Below are 16,435 nucleotides of genomic sequence, written 5' to 3'. Positions count from 1 at the left end.
TTGAAAACCCCAGTGAGGTTTACAAAGAATTTTTAACCCCTTACTTTACTCTTACTCTGTTTTATTGCTTTTTTTGATCCTATTACCCAGTTATGGTCATTGTAAAATCCCACCAAAATTCTAAGCAGACCTTTCATAATCCCTCTGTGCTATGAGATACTGTGTGCTGACAATGTGCTTCGATTATCAGGGTACTGGGTTTATCTATACTTTTATTTAGCTTTGTAACAGTCTCCTAGTATATGACACATAGAAAAAGAGGAGACACAGGAGTCATGAGATGGATCTAAAACAAAATGAAATCCTGTGTATTTAAGAATCTTGTCTTTGTGAGAATATCATATCCCTATTTACTCTTTTTGAATAAGATTGTTGAATAACAGCTGGAACCTATTCTCTATACTGATGAGCACTACATGTGCATATGTCGTTTTAAAATGTCATGCAGCAAGTATGCCAGTCTTAATAAATCTTGCGTGCAGTGCATTGACCGTGGTAAGCATTCTCTGTCATAGTATATATGGTGGACCAGAGCATACATCCTTAACCCATCGGGAAAAAGTGTTGTGCAGGTTTACATGCCTCGTCTGCCAGAAAACTGGGGGACAAGGCATGGTAAATTCCCTCCACCATCTTGCTTGTGTGAAGATTAATGGTGCAGTTTTTATTTTATTTTTTTTTAACTTTCTGGTGGAACAAATAAGAAATCTCTCTTATATTAACATGCAAAGAGGACATGCATAGTATGGGCGTTGCAACCCCTACCCTTGCCAGAATATGAAGAAAGAGAGCTCTTATCTTCTGTTGTCTAAATGTCAGGCGGATGCTGTATAAATCAGACATGTATTACAGTGTAAAAAAATAGAGTACCTTACTGCTAAGAGCACATTTGGGGTGCTTATCTAAACCTGGCAGTGTTTAAAGCACCTACTGACTAGTTAAGTATTTTAGTAATGTATAATGTGTAACTAGTTAGAAGAATGATAGAGAACTTACCTACCCTAAGGGCAAGAAGAGGACAACTTGACAGAAACGACAAAAACAATGTAAACTTCAAACTACAGTTTATTTCTTAAAATTTAAATGTAGCTAATAATTTACAGATGTAATGCCTGCAAACGCTAACCAGAACCTCAGCAGCCAATAGTATCAGGCACACACAGGACAGGTCAAGTTCATAATACCACATGAACTATAAGTAGTGTAGCTCACAAAGAACAGAGTATAGATATGTTGTGATGTGTAGTCATTTCAGTGGATTACATAAGAAAATACCTGTGTTACCACTATCCATCTCTATTTCTGGCTTCAGGAATTTAGGAATTAAAAAAAAAAAAAAAAAAAATCGAAGTCCAAATATATTATTTTAGTGTCTTAAAGTTCTTCTTTGAAAAATCCAAGCTTTGCTCGAGACATTTCCTTTCGCAACTGCATAATTTCCCAGAACATTTGATCAGCTAGAAGATCAAGAAACAATATATAAATATATTATACATAAACTATGCACTAAATGAATTTGACGGATTTGCCCATTCAGAACATAGTGTAGACAAAAACATAGAAAGCTAAGAGGGGTGACATAGATAGGTGCAACAAAAAGAAGGGGTACAGAGAGTTAAGAGGAACAACATAGAGCAAGTCAGAAAAAATAAAATCATACAAAACATCACCCACTGGTCGGTTTTATCCTATAAGCATTGAACACTGTATTTACTTACCATCCTGTTGCTTTACCAGTCCTTGATGAATGTACCTTATATATGTGAAGAAATTACATACAGAGGTGATCTGTAAAATAGGGCAAAATATAATTGTACACATCTACATTTCCCACGACCAGCAAGACAAACATACTGCTCCTACTCACCCTATATCTACAGCACGGAGAAATATAGTAATAATTGCTTGAGTCTCCAAGTTTGATCCGGTGCTTACAAGATTTTGTTTGACCACTCAGAGCACATTTTCTAAAACAAAATATTTATAATAATGAGACGTCTGTTTTGCAATGTAAATGGGTTTTCTCATAATTAAAACTTCTCACGCCAGAGACCCTTTTTTAGCCTCCCCCATGCCCCCACAATTAATAGTATATCCCCAAACTGTTATCATCAAAATTCTGTCATTTATGGATCAAATGATAATTTATATTAAACTCTACCTGGCTCGCTGGCTAAATTGTACTGGACACTGATGAACACACCCAGGGGACACAGCTAGCTGGGAGCCAGGTACAGTTTGCTATAAATTATCATTTGATCCACGATTGACAGAATTTTGATGATAACAGTTTAGGGATATGCCATTACTTGTGGGGGCATGGGGGGAAGTCTGTAATAGGATCCCTTTACCAACTTCCCAGCCATAAGAGTGTTGGCATCTTAAGTTCACAGTTAACAACTCTATTAGGTCTTCAGTTATTTTCGGCCAAAATCAGGTGTGGTTGAACAAAGAGAGCAGGTGCAAGTCTCCCATTATACCTTACCCCCGTATAGTCACTGGAAAGTCTTGCACCTGTTCTCTTTGTTTGTCCACTGCTGGTTTTGACTTTAAAGGAAATAACTGAAGACCTAATGGAGATGTGAACTTGTTATTAGTTGTTTTACTCCCTGCATTACACAACTGTATATTTAATACTCAAATATGGAGGTTTTTGAGCAATGTATTGTGATTTTTTTAAAGCACAATCTTATGTTCTTTACAATGTACTGGGAAGCTGGAAGACAAAAAAAATCTGAATTGGGTGGAATAATAAAGAAAATCAGTTTTTTTCCAATGGTTGGCTTAATTCTGCATGTCAATACATATACTATAAGATGCACCCCAGATTTAGTCTTCCAGAAAGGAAAATATGGAATTAGACTTACCGGTAATTCGGTTTCCACTAGTGACCATGACGGCCCCCACCTGGAGGATGCTCCTATATCCTGTAGGGACAGGAAGCGCAAGAGATTAAAAGCTCCTCCCTAGCACCCAACACCAGTGTCTACCAAAGTACCACCCGGAAGGATGCAAATGCAAGGAATTTCACATAGAACCATCTCCAAGAAGGAAGAAAGGGAGGGAAATAATGGGGGGCCGTCATGGTCACTAGTGGAAACCGAATTACCGGTAAGTCTAATTCCATATTTCCACCACGTTCCATGACGGCCCCCACCTGGAGACTTACCAGATTACCCCATTATTTGGGAGGGACCACCGCCTGCAGGATTTTCCTGCCGAATGCCAGGTCCTCCTGGGAGGCAATATCCAACCGATAGTGCTTTGCAAATGTCGAGGAACTTGACCACGTTGCTGCTCGGCATATTTGGTCCAGAGATGCACCCCTTTTTTCGGCCCAGGATGTCGCCATGGCCCTAGTGGAATGGGCTTTAATATCCCCCGGAAGGGAAGTGTTTGTGGTCTTGTAGCAGAGAGATATAGTGGATTTTATCCATCTGGCTAAGGTTGCCTTTGAGGCTTTCAACCCTCTATTCTTTCCCCCAAAGTTAACTAGTAAACTGGAATCTTTACACCACTCTTTTGTTGCTTCTAAGTAAAAGAGAACACATCTCCTAACATCTAAGGTTTGCCACTTCCTTTCCCGTTCAGATTTAGGATTAGCACAGAAGGAGGGAAGAATAATTTCCTGTTTACGGTGGAATTCAGACACAACTTTAGGGAGGAAGAGGGGATCTAGTTTGAGAATTATTTTGTCATCTAAGATATTTAAAAAGGGTTCTCTGCGAGAGAGGGCCTGGATTTCACCCAATCTGCGTGCTGTGGTAATTGCTATCAGGAAGATAGTTTTAAATGTGAGGATTTTTATGTTTGCAGAATCCAGAGGCTCAAAGGGGGGCTCTGTGAGAATATTCAGGACCAGAGAGAGATCCCAAGAAGGGACTGGGTTGTGTATACGTGGTTTAATACGGGAACAGCCCTTAATGAATCTCCTGATCCATCTGTGATCTGCTAAGGGAAGGTCAAAATATATACTTAAAGCCGAAATCTGGACCTTAAGGGTGCTTGGTTTAAGACCTAGAGAAAACCCGGCCTGTAAGAAATCTAAAATTTGGCCTAAGTTTGGATTTTCTGGAGAAGGAGGATAATCCCCACACCAAGTACAGAATTTTTTCCAGATCTTGGCATAAATAGCGTTAGTCACTGGTTTCCTGCTTGCTTGAATAGTGTCGATCACTCCGGTAGAAAGGCCTTTGGTCATTAGGTATGCCCTCTCAGGATCCAGGCCGTAAGCTTTAGATGTCGCACGTCCTGATGAAACAGTGGACCCTGTAGAAGAAGATCCTGACGATAAGGAAGATGAACAGGATTATCTATAGCTAGTTCCTGAATAACCGGGAACCAACTTCTTTTTGGCCAGAATGGAGCAATAAGGATTAATAATGCCCGTTCTGATCTTAGTTTCTGCAAGATTTTGGGAATTAGAGGTATGGGAGGGAAGGCATAGACTAACCCCGACCCCCATGTATGACTGAAGGCATCTAACCCCGTAGGAGAGCCCCTATGGTCTAAAGAAAAGTATTTAGGGGATTATTTAGATAGGTTGCGAAAAGATCTAAGGTTGGGGTCCCCCAGATATGACAGATTTCCCCGAAAGTTTGTGGGTTTAAAGACCATTCATGAGGATCTAATGTAACCCGGCTTAAGAAGTCTGCTTCTATATTTTCTGTACCTTTGAGATGGATAGCTGAGAGGGATAGAAAGTGTGTTTCTGCCCACCTAAAAATTTGATGTGATAACTCAGACAAAGATTTAGACTTTGTGCCCCCTTGCCTGCGCAAATAAGCTACTGTAGTAGTGTTATCAGAGAGGATTCTTATGTGTTGATTTTTTATATGCAAGTGGCCCTTTTTGAATGTTTCTAGGACTGCCTTTAACTCCCGAAAGTTTGAGGACCTAGAACAAGTCTGGCTGTCCCACTGACCCTGAAAATAGTGGCCTGCCAACGCAGCCCCCCAACCTGACAGGCTTGCGTCTGTTTGAATTGTTAAGATTGGGTTTGGATTCCACCAAACTCCCTTCTTTAAGTTTATGGGACTCTTCCACCATGATAGTGAATGTTTGACTAAAAGGGGAATCTTTACCTTGTGGTCTAGATGTAGAGGGTTTTTGTCCCACACCCGGATAGTCCAAGCCTGCATAGTCCTTGTGTGGTTTTGAGCCCAAGACACGCACTGGATACAGGACGTCAGAAGGCCCAGAAGACTCAGAGCTGCTCGAATGCTGCACGACTCTTTCCTCTGGAAGAGACTTATGTTTTCCTTTATTTTGTGGATCTTTTCTAACGGTAGGAAAGAACTCTGCTTCACGGAATCTAGTTTTACCCCTAGAAATTTTTTCACCATCTCTGGTTTTAAATCTGATTTTTTCCTGTTTATGACCCAACCTAAGTCCTGGAGGAGACCTATGACTAACTGAAGGTGGGTCTTTAGGTCTGATTTGGTCTTTGCAACTAGAAGAAGGTCGTCTAGGTAAGGAACTATAATTATGCCCTTCAATCTTAGGTGGGCCACTACCTCTGCCATAATTTTTGTAAAAATACGGGGTGCCGAAGAGATCCCGAATGGTAGGGCTTTGAACTGAAAATGAAGTATTTTTCCCCCCGGGGAGCGAACTGTGAATCTTAGGTATTTTTGGTGATCCTGGCAAATAGGGACGTGATAGTACGCGTCTTTTAGATCGATCGTACAAAGAAAATAATTTTTTCCTATCAAGGGGGTCGCTGACTTTATCGACTCCATCTTGAAGTGTTTGTACTTTATAAATTTGTTTAGTTTTTTTAGATTTATAATTAGACGGTAAGACCCATTGGGTTTTTTTATCAAAAAAAAGAGGGGAATAAAATCCTTCCCCTTTTTCTATCTCCTGGACTGGAACAATCACATCCATCCGAAGCAATTGTTGGATGTTGGTCCAGAGATGGAGAGTTTGACTTTCTGGTAGATTTGGGTTCTGAAAATGTTGTGGGGGAATATGGAGAAATTCTACCCTGTAACCTGACTGGATGGTCTGGAGAATCCAAGGGTTTTGGCAGATTTTTTCCCATTCGGGCCTGAAATGGGAAAGTCTCCCCCCCACCTGTACGTCATTGTTTCCTCTGCTTGTGGTCGGGGTTAGAGAAAAACCCTCGACCTGCGCCTCCTTTTGTGTAGCTCCATCTACCTGTCTTTCCTTTGCCCCTAAAGGGAGGTTTCTCTTCCCTGGAGGAACGAAAGGGAAAGGGAAAGGAAGGTTTTTTAGGGGGAATTCTATTAATCGGAAACCCCTTTTTTCTGTCTGCAGCATTTTCTAGTATAGAATCTAATTCGCTGCCAAACAAAAATTCACCTTGGAATGGGATACCGCAGAGCATAGACTTAGATTTCGTATCCCCACCCCACTGTTTTAGCCAGAGAGATCTCCGGACAGAATTGGTTAAGGCCGCCTCTTTGGCCGAAAACCTTAAAGCTTCAGCAGAAGCATCTGCTAAAAAGGCTGTGGCAGATTTGAGGAGGGGTAAAGACTCTATAATGGAATCCCTAGAGGTTTTATTTACCAGGTGTGATTCCAATTCTGACAACCAAAAATATAAAGTCCTGGCGACAGAAGTGGAGGCAATGTTGGTCTTAATATTTAAAGAAGACGTCTCCCAAGCCCTTTTAAGTAAGGCATCAGATTTACGGTCAAGGGGGTCTTTTAATTGGGCACTATCTTCAAATGGGAGATCCGTCTTTTTTACTACTTTAGCCACTTGAATGTCGACTTTAGGTATTTCCTCCCATAAAGTATTGTCCTCAAATTGTAATCTATTTCGGAATTCTTTGGGGATAGAAATTCTTTTTTCTGGCTCCTTCCATTCAGATAACACTAAGTCTTTTAGTGTGTCAATTACAGGAAAGAAACTTTTCTTTCTGTATTTGAGTCCCCCAAAGAGATCACTCTGTACAGAGGTTGGTTCAGACACATCCTCTATTTCTAGTGTGTTTCTCAAGGCTTTTAATAAGCTGTCTAGATCCTCGGACGCAAACAAATACTTTGTGTGCCCCTGATCTTTTGAATGTCCCCCCTCTAGACTTTCTTCCGGTCTATCATCTAAAGAACAGGAAGGAAAATCTGAGTCTTGATCAGAAGAGGAAGACTGAACGTATCTAGGTTTTTTCCTAGGTGGTTCGGGTAAATGAGCAGCAATAGAGGAGGAAACTTCTTCCTTTATTGCGGACCTTATTTCGTCCATTAATGACGACCTTTCCTCTTTTAAAATTTTGGTCAGACAATCTGAACACAGGCTTTTCCTATAGTCCTCTGGTAATTTAGAACTACATAAGCCACATCTTTTAGAGGGTTTTTTAAGGGGTTTATCTCTCTCTCTCTGTTCTTTCTCTTTAGGTTCTTTCTGCTCTTTTCCCTAAGAGAAGCATACATGATAACAGTTAATAACAGGTATGAAATGTATGGTGAGAGAGAAGAGGACAGCCCAGGGCTTGTACTTACGGGTACCAGGACCTGGAACAGGTTGGATGCGTCATCAGCCATTTTGCTGGAAGCACCAGAGCCACCGACTAGGTTTTCCTTCCAGGAACGCTTAAATTTGATTTTTTCCCGCGTTCTGGAGAGGCTCGTCCCTCCTCCCCCTTCCGGTTCAACCCGGAAGCGATCGGGCTCCTGGACTGCGCATGCGTCCACGGAGCCGGCTTTCGGGTCCGCCCCCAATGACGCGACCCTGTCGCTCTGACGTGTATACCGGAAGTCGCGTCTGCGGCCGACTTCCGGTACGCGGCCATCCCGGACCACGCACACAAGCAGCACGTGCGCGCGCGCACGTAAACATCCTACCGGAGCCGGAACCCCTCACCGCCGAGGACCGATGCCCCTCACACACCGGTCCTCCAGCAGAGAAAAGGGCCCCAGCACAGGTACCGCTGCATGTCCCCCCCCGCAACCACCCAGCATTGGTCTCCCGGGACCGTTGGTTGGGCTGGCAGAACGGGGGGCGGGGAGGAGGTACATTTTGGTGTTCCCCCCACTCGGTTGTGAGGCGGAACCCATTAAAGTAAAAAGTAAAAAGAAAAAGGTAAAAAGTAAAAAGTAAAAGAAATCTCGTGTCTCCCTAGGGAGACTCTCTTGCATCCTATATCCCGAAGGGACAGGAAGACACTGGTGTTGGGTGCTAGGGAGGAGCTTTTAATCTCTTGCGCTTCCTGTCCCTACAGGATATAGGAGCATCCTCCAGGTGGGGGCCGTCATGGAACGTGGTGGAAAATTTATTTTATACCAATTAAAATATCCCTGTCAGTCGCATAACAGCACAGCACACAAAGCTCTACTACATCCATGCATTTACACACACAGCCCTGCTACATCTATTCATTCACAGACACACAAACACACTGGCTGGGCACTACTATACACAGAAACACACAGCTCTGCTATACACACACTGGGCAATACTATACACAGACAGATACACACACATAAGGGAACACACTGGGCATTGCTATATACCGAACCACACACAGCCTTGCTATACAAACACATAAGGAACAGACTGGGCACTGCTATACAGAAACGCAGCTCTGCTATACACACATTAGGCACTATATACATAGACACACACACAAAAGAAACACACTGGACACTACCATTCACAGAAACAAAGTCACAACCTCTTCTTACTGTCCCAGTTCTCTGCCCAATCCCGGAGGCATAAGGACCTTGAGTGATGCAGGAAGCATGGGATCTGTCACATGCTTCTGACATTACTCCAGGTCCTGGAAGTGATATACATGTCGGGACTCCCGGGAGAGGAAGTTCAGAGGCTCTCCTCTCTAGGACAACTGGTGAAGCGCTACGTCAGAACATCAGCCGATCTCCATTACAGCGGTCAGAATAATCTGGCAGTGCAGGATCTTCCTGACCTTCAGACTATAAGATGCAGGCACTTTTAAGGAAGAAAAGGTGCGTCGTATGGTCCAAAAAATACGGTGGACCAAAGGAAATGAATTTATTTTTCTATACATTATATGGTCTGCGAGGTGCTACCAAGGAACTTTAACCAATGTTCAGGTAGGCTGGGGATGGCTGTACAAAAAAACAAAAAAAAAAAACAACAAAGCTGTACTTTTCGTTTCTGGTGCTCCCAGTGTCCTGCGCCACTGACCTTCGGTGCTGTGTGTCTATGTGTTTACAGGGGCACGGCACCTCAGCGTCTATCTTCCGGCCGCCTGACATGCCCACCTGTCCCAGCACTGGGACACAGGGACGGGTGCTCTCCTGCCCCTCATCAATAGACTAGGTAATAAAACTCTGACCACCATAAAAGAGGTGATTTTAAACTCCAGTTCCTCTGTGCAGAGCTGCGTAATCTGTGTGCGCTATATAAATACAGAATTTTTTTTTCCCCCTCAATACTTACTTTGGTCCCCCACATTCAACAGCTGAGGCTTTCACAAATCGAACAGGCTGAAGACCAGCAGGCTCAATACTCAAAGTGTTATTTTCAACTGCTTCTAGCACGGCTGCAGCTAGCTACAAGATGAACAAATAAAATCCCATTAATGACATGTTATCAATAGCATCATCTACTATAGATCTACAGAAACAGTATCTAATTGTCTTTTTTCATGCTAGTGTTTTACAGTCAAATTACAGGCTCCCATATAGTGAAAATATTAAAAGTTTACTCCCAATAAAATAAGATTTTCCGTAGAGTTTAGGTATCAGTTTAGATGTATCAATCACATATTCAAGGCAACCTGTAAATAGGAGCCATGCAGAGAGAGCTTTCAGACTAGTAATAGATATTACAATTTTTTTTATAATATACAAAAGAGCTTTCCTGAAAAACAATAATAAAGAAGAGAATTAATATTACATTATAGTCTTTAGTATACCATATATGTCACACCTCATTCTTTGGAAATGACAAACACGGGCAGATGTCTTCTTGATAGATCCTTTTCATAAATGGGCATGTTCTGTCCATCAGTGGCTCTTCCTTCCATGCTTTAAATTCATTGTAAAGCGATAAGTCAGCCTGCAAAATTAAATAAGCAGAATTACATCTATATGAACATAGTTAATCTACAAAGCACATTGGACTGGTAATTTATGTACAGATATCATCCAGTCTAAAACATATTTTATGTTCCTTAATTAAAAACTTTACCAAATCATAGATCTACCAAATCTATGCAGCACAGTTTCCCAGCCACAATGTAAATACTACATTGCTGGTCTTACATTATAAGAGTAGTGCAGAAGTGAATAGAACTGCAAAAATAGAAACATATTTTTTTTTAACCGGTTAAGGACCGGGCCCTTTCCTGTTTTTTCATGTCCATTTTTCACTCCCCACCTTCTAAAATCTATAACTTTTTTATTTTTACACGTAAAGAGCTGTGTGACGGCTTGTTTTCTGCGTAACAAATTGCACTTCATAATGATGGTATTAAATATTCCATGCCATGTACTCGGAAGCGGGAAAAAAATTCCAAATGCAATGAAAATGGTGAAAAAACCGCATTTGCGCCATTTTCTTGTGGGCTTGGATATTACGTCTTTCACTGAGCGCCCCAAATGACATGTCTACTTTATTCTTTGGGTCGGTACGATTAAGGGGATACCAAATTTGTATAAGTTTTATAATGTTTTCATACATTTACAAAAATTAAAACCTCCTGTACAAAAATAATTTTTTTGATTTTGCCAACTTCTGGCGCTAATAACTTTTTTATACTTTGGTGTACGGAGCTGTGCGTGGTGTCATTTTTTGCGAAATTTGATAATATTTTCAATGATATCATTTTTAGGACTGTACAACCTTTTGATCACTTTTTATAGATTTTTTTAGATTTTTCAAAATGGCAAAAAAGTGCCATTTTCGACTTTGGGCGCTATTTTCCGTTACGGGGTTAAACGCATTGAAAAACAATTTTCATATTTTGATAGATTGGGCATTTTCGGACGCGTCGATACCTGATGTGTTTATGATTTTTACTGTTTATTTATATTTATGTCAGTTCTAGGGAAAGGGGGGTGATTTGAAATTTTAGGTTTTTTTATTATAATTTTTTTTTTTTTAACTTTTTTTTATTTTTATTTATACTATTTTTCAGACTCCCTAGGGTACTTTAACCCTAGGTTGTCTGATCGATCCTATCATATACTGCCATACTACAGTATGGCAGTATATGGGGATTTTCTTCCTCATTCATTACAATGTGCTATCAGCACATTGTAATGAAGGGGTTAAAACGAAATAGCCTCGGGTCTTCGGAAGACCCGAAACTACCATGGAGACGGATCGCCGCCCCCCGATGACGTCACGGGGAGCGGCGATCCCAGGTAAAATGGCGGCGCCCATGCACCGCTATCTGTTTGAGGCTGCCGGCAGCTTTGCCGGCAGCCCACGCTGTAAAAACACCGATCGCGAAACACCGATCGCGGATGTTACCGGTAAGCCTTTGCTGCAATATGCAGCAAAGACTTACCGGCTATGGAGAGGGCTTAGCCCGTGAGCCCTCTCCATGCAGCGCGACCGCCGCCGTGAATACACGGCGGGCGGTCGCGAACCGGTTAAAAGCGTCCAATATTATAGAAAGCAGATCACACATCGCCAGTTTTTCAGCATGTATGTTTTAGTTAATATTTGTATTAAAGTAAAATTATTCTGAGCAATGACTGACAGATTACTCAAACTGTATGACATTTTCTATAAATAACACTGCTGTAACAAAAATGTAGAGGGAACTCATAGGTTATTATTAAAGACAAAAAAGTGAGTCTAAGAAATCAAAACACATAGAGCAGACACAAAGGAGCAAACAAATTGCCCCATGTGTATTAAGGGTTGTGGACTCGTGCATCCACTATTGTAGTCTTCTCTGAATGCAGTATATGTTTATTGCAACATTTTGGCATTTATCAATTCTGCTAAAGGTGTGCACTTCTGTCCTACTCCCTTAGATAAGGAATAGAACAGATATTTATAGAACTTTCTTTTATGAAACTTAGAAATTTCCAAAATTCTCCACAGCCCAGGAAAGCAGTGATGCTGCTGTTTAACTCCTTGCTGCAAACCGCTGTAATAGTATGTTGGCAGGTGGCTTTATTTGCCTCTGGAAATGCAGACATAGGCATTCAAAAGCCGGTGGCAAGCATAAAAGCCTATATAAGACTCCAGGACCTGTCATTTATGCAGATCTGTAACAATGTGCAACAAATGCCATATAGAACAATACAGTAGTATTGCAGTATATGGTAGGAACAGTCAGACTCAAAAGTATTACATTTCCTTAACCCCTTAACGACTTGGCCTTTTTTAGTTTTTTCACTTCCATTTTTCACTCCCCACCTTCAAAAATCTATAACTTTTTTATTTTTCCACATAAAGAGCTCTGTTATGGCTTATTTTCTGCGTAACAAATTGCACTTCGTAGTGACGGTATTTAATATTCCATGGTGCGTACTGGGAAGCAGGAAAAAAACACTTTCTTGTGGGCTTGGATTTTACAGCTTTCACTGTGTGCCACAAATGACATGTCTAATTTATTCTTTGGGTCGGTACTATCACGTGGATACCAAATTTGTATAGGTTTTATAATGTTTTCATACTTTTAAAAAAATTAAAACCTCCTGTACAAAATGTTTTTTTTTTATTTTGCCAACTTCTGGCGGCAATAACTTTTTCATACTTTGGTGTATGGAGCTGTGGGTGGTGTCATTTTTTGCAACTTTTGATGGCGTTTTCATTGCTATCATTTTTAGGACTGTACGACCTTTTGATCACTTTTTATAAATTTTTTTATATTTTCCAAAATGGCAAAAAAATGCCAATTTTGACTTTGGACGCTATTTTCCGTTACGAGGTTAAACGCAGTGAAAAACCGTAATTATATTTTGATAGATCGGACATTTTCGGACGCGGCGATACCTAATGTGTTTATGATTTTCACTGTTTATTAATATTAATATCAGTTCTAGGGAAAGGGGGGTGATTTGAATTTTTAGTTTTTTTTTATTATAATTTTTTTTTTTTTTTAACTTTTTTTTACTTTTACTATTTTTCAGACTCCCTAGGGTACTTTAACCCTAGGTTGTCTGATCGATCCTACCATATACTGCCATACTGCAATATGGCAGTATATGGGGATTTTACTCCTCATTCATTACAATGTGCTGATAGCACATTGTAATGAATGGGTTAAAACGAGACTGCTTCGGGCCTTCGTGAGACCCGAAGCTGTCATGGCAACGGATCACCGCTCCCCGTGACGTCATCGGGGAGCGGCGATCCGTGGATCTTTTTGGAGCCTCCGGCAGCATTGCCGGCGGCGATCACCGCGAAAGCACCCGCGATCGGTGCTAGCACCGATCGCGGGTGTTACCGGTAAGCCTTTGCTGCAATATGCAGCAAAGACTTACCGGCTATGGAGAGGGCTCGGCCCGCGAGAAACTAATTAAGAAAGAAACTAATTAAAAAAAAAAAGTCCTGATCAAAATATAAAATGTTAACACCACTTTTTTGCCATTTTGCACAAATTTGGTAAAATGCGATCAATACTTCATACAGTCTCCAAAACGGTAGCATTGAAAACGTCATCTAATCCTGCAAAAAATTACAACTCCATACGCTGTAGTATGAAAAAATTATCAAAATATGTTGAAACAGACTTTTTTATTATACAGAAGGTTTAAATTTTTTTACATCTATTTATACAAATTAAACAGCCCACTGTATATATACACTCGGGTATAAGCCAAGACCCCTAGTTTTAACACACAAAAAAACTGGAAAAACATATTGACTCGGGTATAAGCCGAGGGTGGGAAATACATTGGTCACAGCCTCCCAGTATATAGCCTGCCAGTGACCCTGTAGTATATAGCCTGCAAGCAACCCTGTAGTATATAGCCTATAGGAAATAAACAAATAGTGTTCTCACCTTCCGACGTCCCCCTGGCAGGTCCTCTTCTATACAGCAATGCTCCAGCTAGCGGCTGACGTCCCAATGCCTGCGACAGACCACACGGGAACATGGAGCCGATGCCGGAGCGTTGCTGTATAGAAGAGGACACATTTTTTGTGCTGAAAAACTTGGCTTATACTCGAGTTTTTACGGTACATAAATTGGACAGCCTAGTCATTTGGACCAAACAGTGAAAGTCGTAAAAAAAGAGTCCGTCCCAGTATATGGCATGGAATATTAAATACAGTCACTAGGAAACAAGCCCTCATACAGCTCTGTATACAGAAAAAAAAAAAAAGTTATGGATTTTTACAGGAAAAGAGCAACCAAAAAAACCCTGCAAAAATGAATATAGGTATAGGCAGGAAGGGCTTAAAGTAGGACCTGACTAATGGGGACATTCACTAAACAAGAACATAAAACAAATGTAATAATATTAAATGTATTTGTAAACTTAGTGATAACCAGTTACATTACCTCTTTACATTTCTTCACAATTGGCTGCATTACAGTGAGGTCCATGGTGCCACCCACCATAGCACTACTTGTGCTTTTGTTCCTTGCATGGCCTTTCTTGAATGGAACCTTCCCACCTGGTTGTAATTCTTTTGTTGGGGAGGTTGGGGATGTGGATAGAAGAGCTTTAAGGGCTGCGACTTCGGCTTGCAACACATCAATCTATTTAACATATTATTGAAAGACATAAATACATTTCAAATTCTTTCAATTCCATTCATTTAATAATTTTCGAACCATTGTACCCCTTCTCCCAGAACATCCTAGTCAACAAAATTGCCCTACATGGATTGCATACAAAAAAATAACAAGCCTCTACATACAGTATTTAGATTTGCTACTGTGCCCCAAATTTTCAAATATACAAAGTTTCCTTCACTAGAACCATCTTATGAAAAACCCACTTTATCAATAACCTAAGATAATATAATAATAACCCATACTTTGCCTTGTGCTTCCTTCAGCTGCTTCTCTGCTGTGGCCTGTTTCACATTTGCTTCACGGACCATTTTGTGTGCCTCCTGGAATAAATATAGGTGGGTCAGATAACCTACATTTCTGTCACCATTTCTAGGTAGTCAGATATATCAAAAGACAATCTCTAGCACTGCATTTAGGCATTCCCTAGGTCAAGAGGAGTTTTACTGTGTTTTTCTAGGAAGTTGTCCAAGCCTTACTAAATTTATTAGCAGGGTCTGGTAAAACTAGTTTCTGTGGTGAAGAAGAACCGTTTTTTTAATGGTAACAACAGGATCGCTTTATGCAGAGGAGATGGAGCTTTATTGCATCAGAGAATATACTGTATACTAAAATAAAAGTGAACTTAGTTTTAGCTTTTCCACCAGACAACCACTATAATAAAAGAAAATAAGTAACAGCTTTTGTACAGGAAGATGGCAGACCTCATTGTATGGGAAAGGGGTATTATAGGAGTCATGGAGTAAAAGAAAGCCCCAGCTTCTATCTAACCAGATAAAGTGGTTTTCCAGTAATACAAAATAAGAATCAGGTGTGTGCCTAACATGAGAGACCATTTACCTGAGTAATGTGTCTTTATAAGCTCAGTACAGATTCCTATGAGTCTAGCTGATCATCTTCTGACCTTGATTTTGCCGCTTCCTGTGATGTCCTGGCGCTGAATGTAGATGCATCCACCCTGTTGTAGAGAAGCTACTCCTTGCCCTCTACTACATGGCTGCAGACATCACAGGCTCAGGGTGTAGGCTGGAGCAAAATGCAGGTCAGCTCCTTCCTGTACATGCTCACATGCGACAATGTCAGGTCAAGCTGTGTACTACCCACATGTCTTCAATAACAATAGTAACAGCATCATGTAAACATAACTACTACTGCAAGTACTTTTCTGTACAACAGCAATACTCTGACAATTAGAATAATTTCCGAATTTTAGAGTTGTAAACCTAGAGTTTTGGAACAACACTGGCTTTGATAAATCTCTTGTTGCTCTACTAAGAGATTATTTAAAAACTAGAACCCCGTTATCTGGATAAATTATATTTACCTTATTATAAGCAGGACTTCTGTGGAATGACTATTCTTAAACCTTAAACACACCTATAGATCATTGGAAGATCTAAATTTGGAATGCAACTATAGTATGAAGCTGAAACTGCAGGAAGCATCATAATTGTGACAAGTTCAATTCAATCAACTGTTTTAAACCCTTGTAGATAATTTGCTATAACATGTAGCTCACATATAAAAGTAAAAAATAGGCTGCACACCACAATATAAAAAAAGAGTGGGTACTTTATTCACCCAAGTGCTACATTTCGGATCCTCTTCAGGATTCTCCCACTTGGGAGAAATTGTAGAACAAATTGTATGGTGGGTTTTCTATTTTTATCTTTTGGAAATGTGTAAATTTTAGGGCTAAATGAACGTATAACCAGCACAATTTGACCTCCATTTTGATTCAATTACAATGAAGATCTCAAGGGGTTAACAATCTT

At 40.5% G+C, this 16,435-nt stretch overlaps 1 protein-coding gene across 3 annotated transcripts in view; it reads right to left on the bottom strand.

The window, feature by feature from the left end:
* Positions 1-1,047: 1,047 nt before the first annotated feature.
* RAB3IP (RAB3A interacting protein) overlaps positions 1,048-16,435 on the bottom strand; it is a 33,708-nt gene continuing 18,320 nt past the window's right edge. For 2 of the 3 annotated variants that reach the window (XM_072146698.1, XM_072146697.1), the window contains exons 4-10: positions 14,906-14,983; positions 14,424-14,624; positions 9,884-10,012; positions 9,392-9,504; positions 1,868-1,967; positions 1,719-1,788; positions 1,048-1,457 (exon numbers count right to left, since the gene is read on the bottom strand). In XM_072146698.1, the coding sequence (XP_072002799.1) occupies positions 1,375-1,457; positions 1,719-1,788; positions 1,868-1,967; positions 9,392-9,504; positions 9,884-10,012; positions 14,424-14,624; positions 14,906-14,983 (774 nt within the window). In that variant the 3' untranslated portion in view covers positions 1,048-1,374. Of the gene's footprint in view, positions 1,458-1,718; positions 1,789-1,867; positions 1,968-2,867; positions 4,270-5,084; positions 8,171-9,391; positions 9,505-9,883; positions 10,013-14,423; positions 14,625-14,905; positions 14,984-16,435 lie in introns of those variants that run through there. The other variant, XR_011854902.1, reaches the window with a different exon arrangement.

This window comes from Engystomops pustulosus, chromosome 4, assembly GCF_040894005.1.
Source record: "Engystomops pustulosus chromosome 4, aEngPut4.maternal, whole genome shotgun sequence".
Taxonomy (NCBI): Eukaryota; Metazoa; Chordata; class Amphibia; order Anura; family Leptodactylidae; genus Engystomops; species Engystomops pustulosus.
The sequence above is the reverse complement of the archived record's forward strand: the minus strand, read 5'-3'. Positions and strand labels throughout refer to the sequence as shown.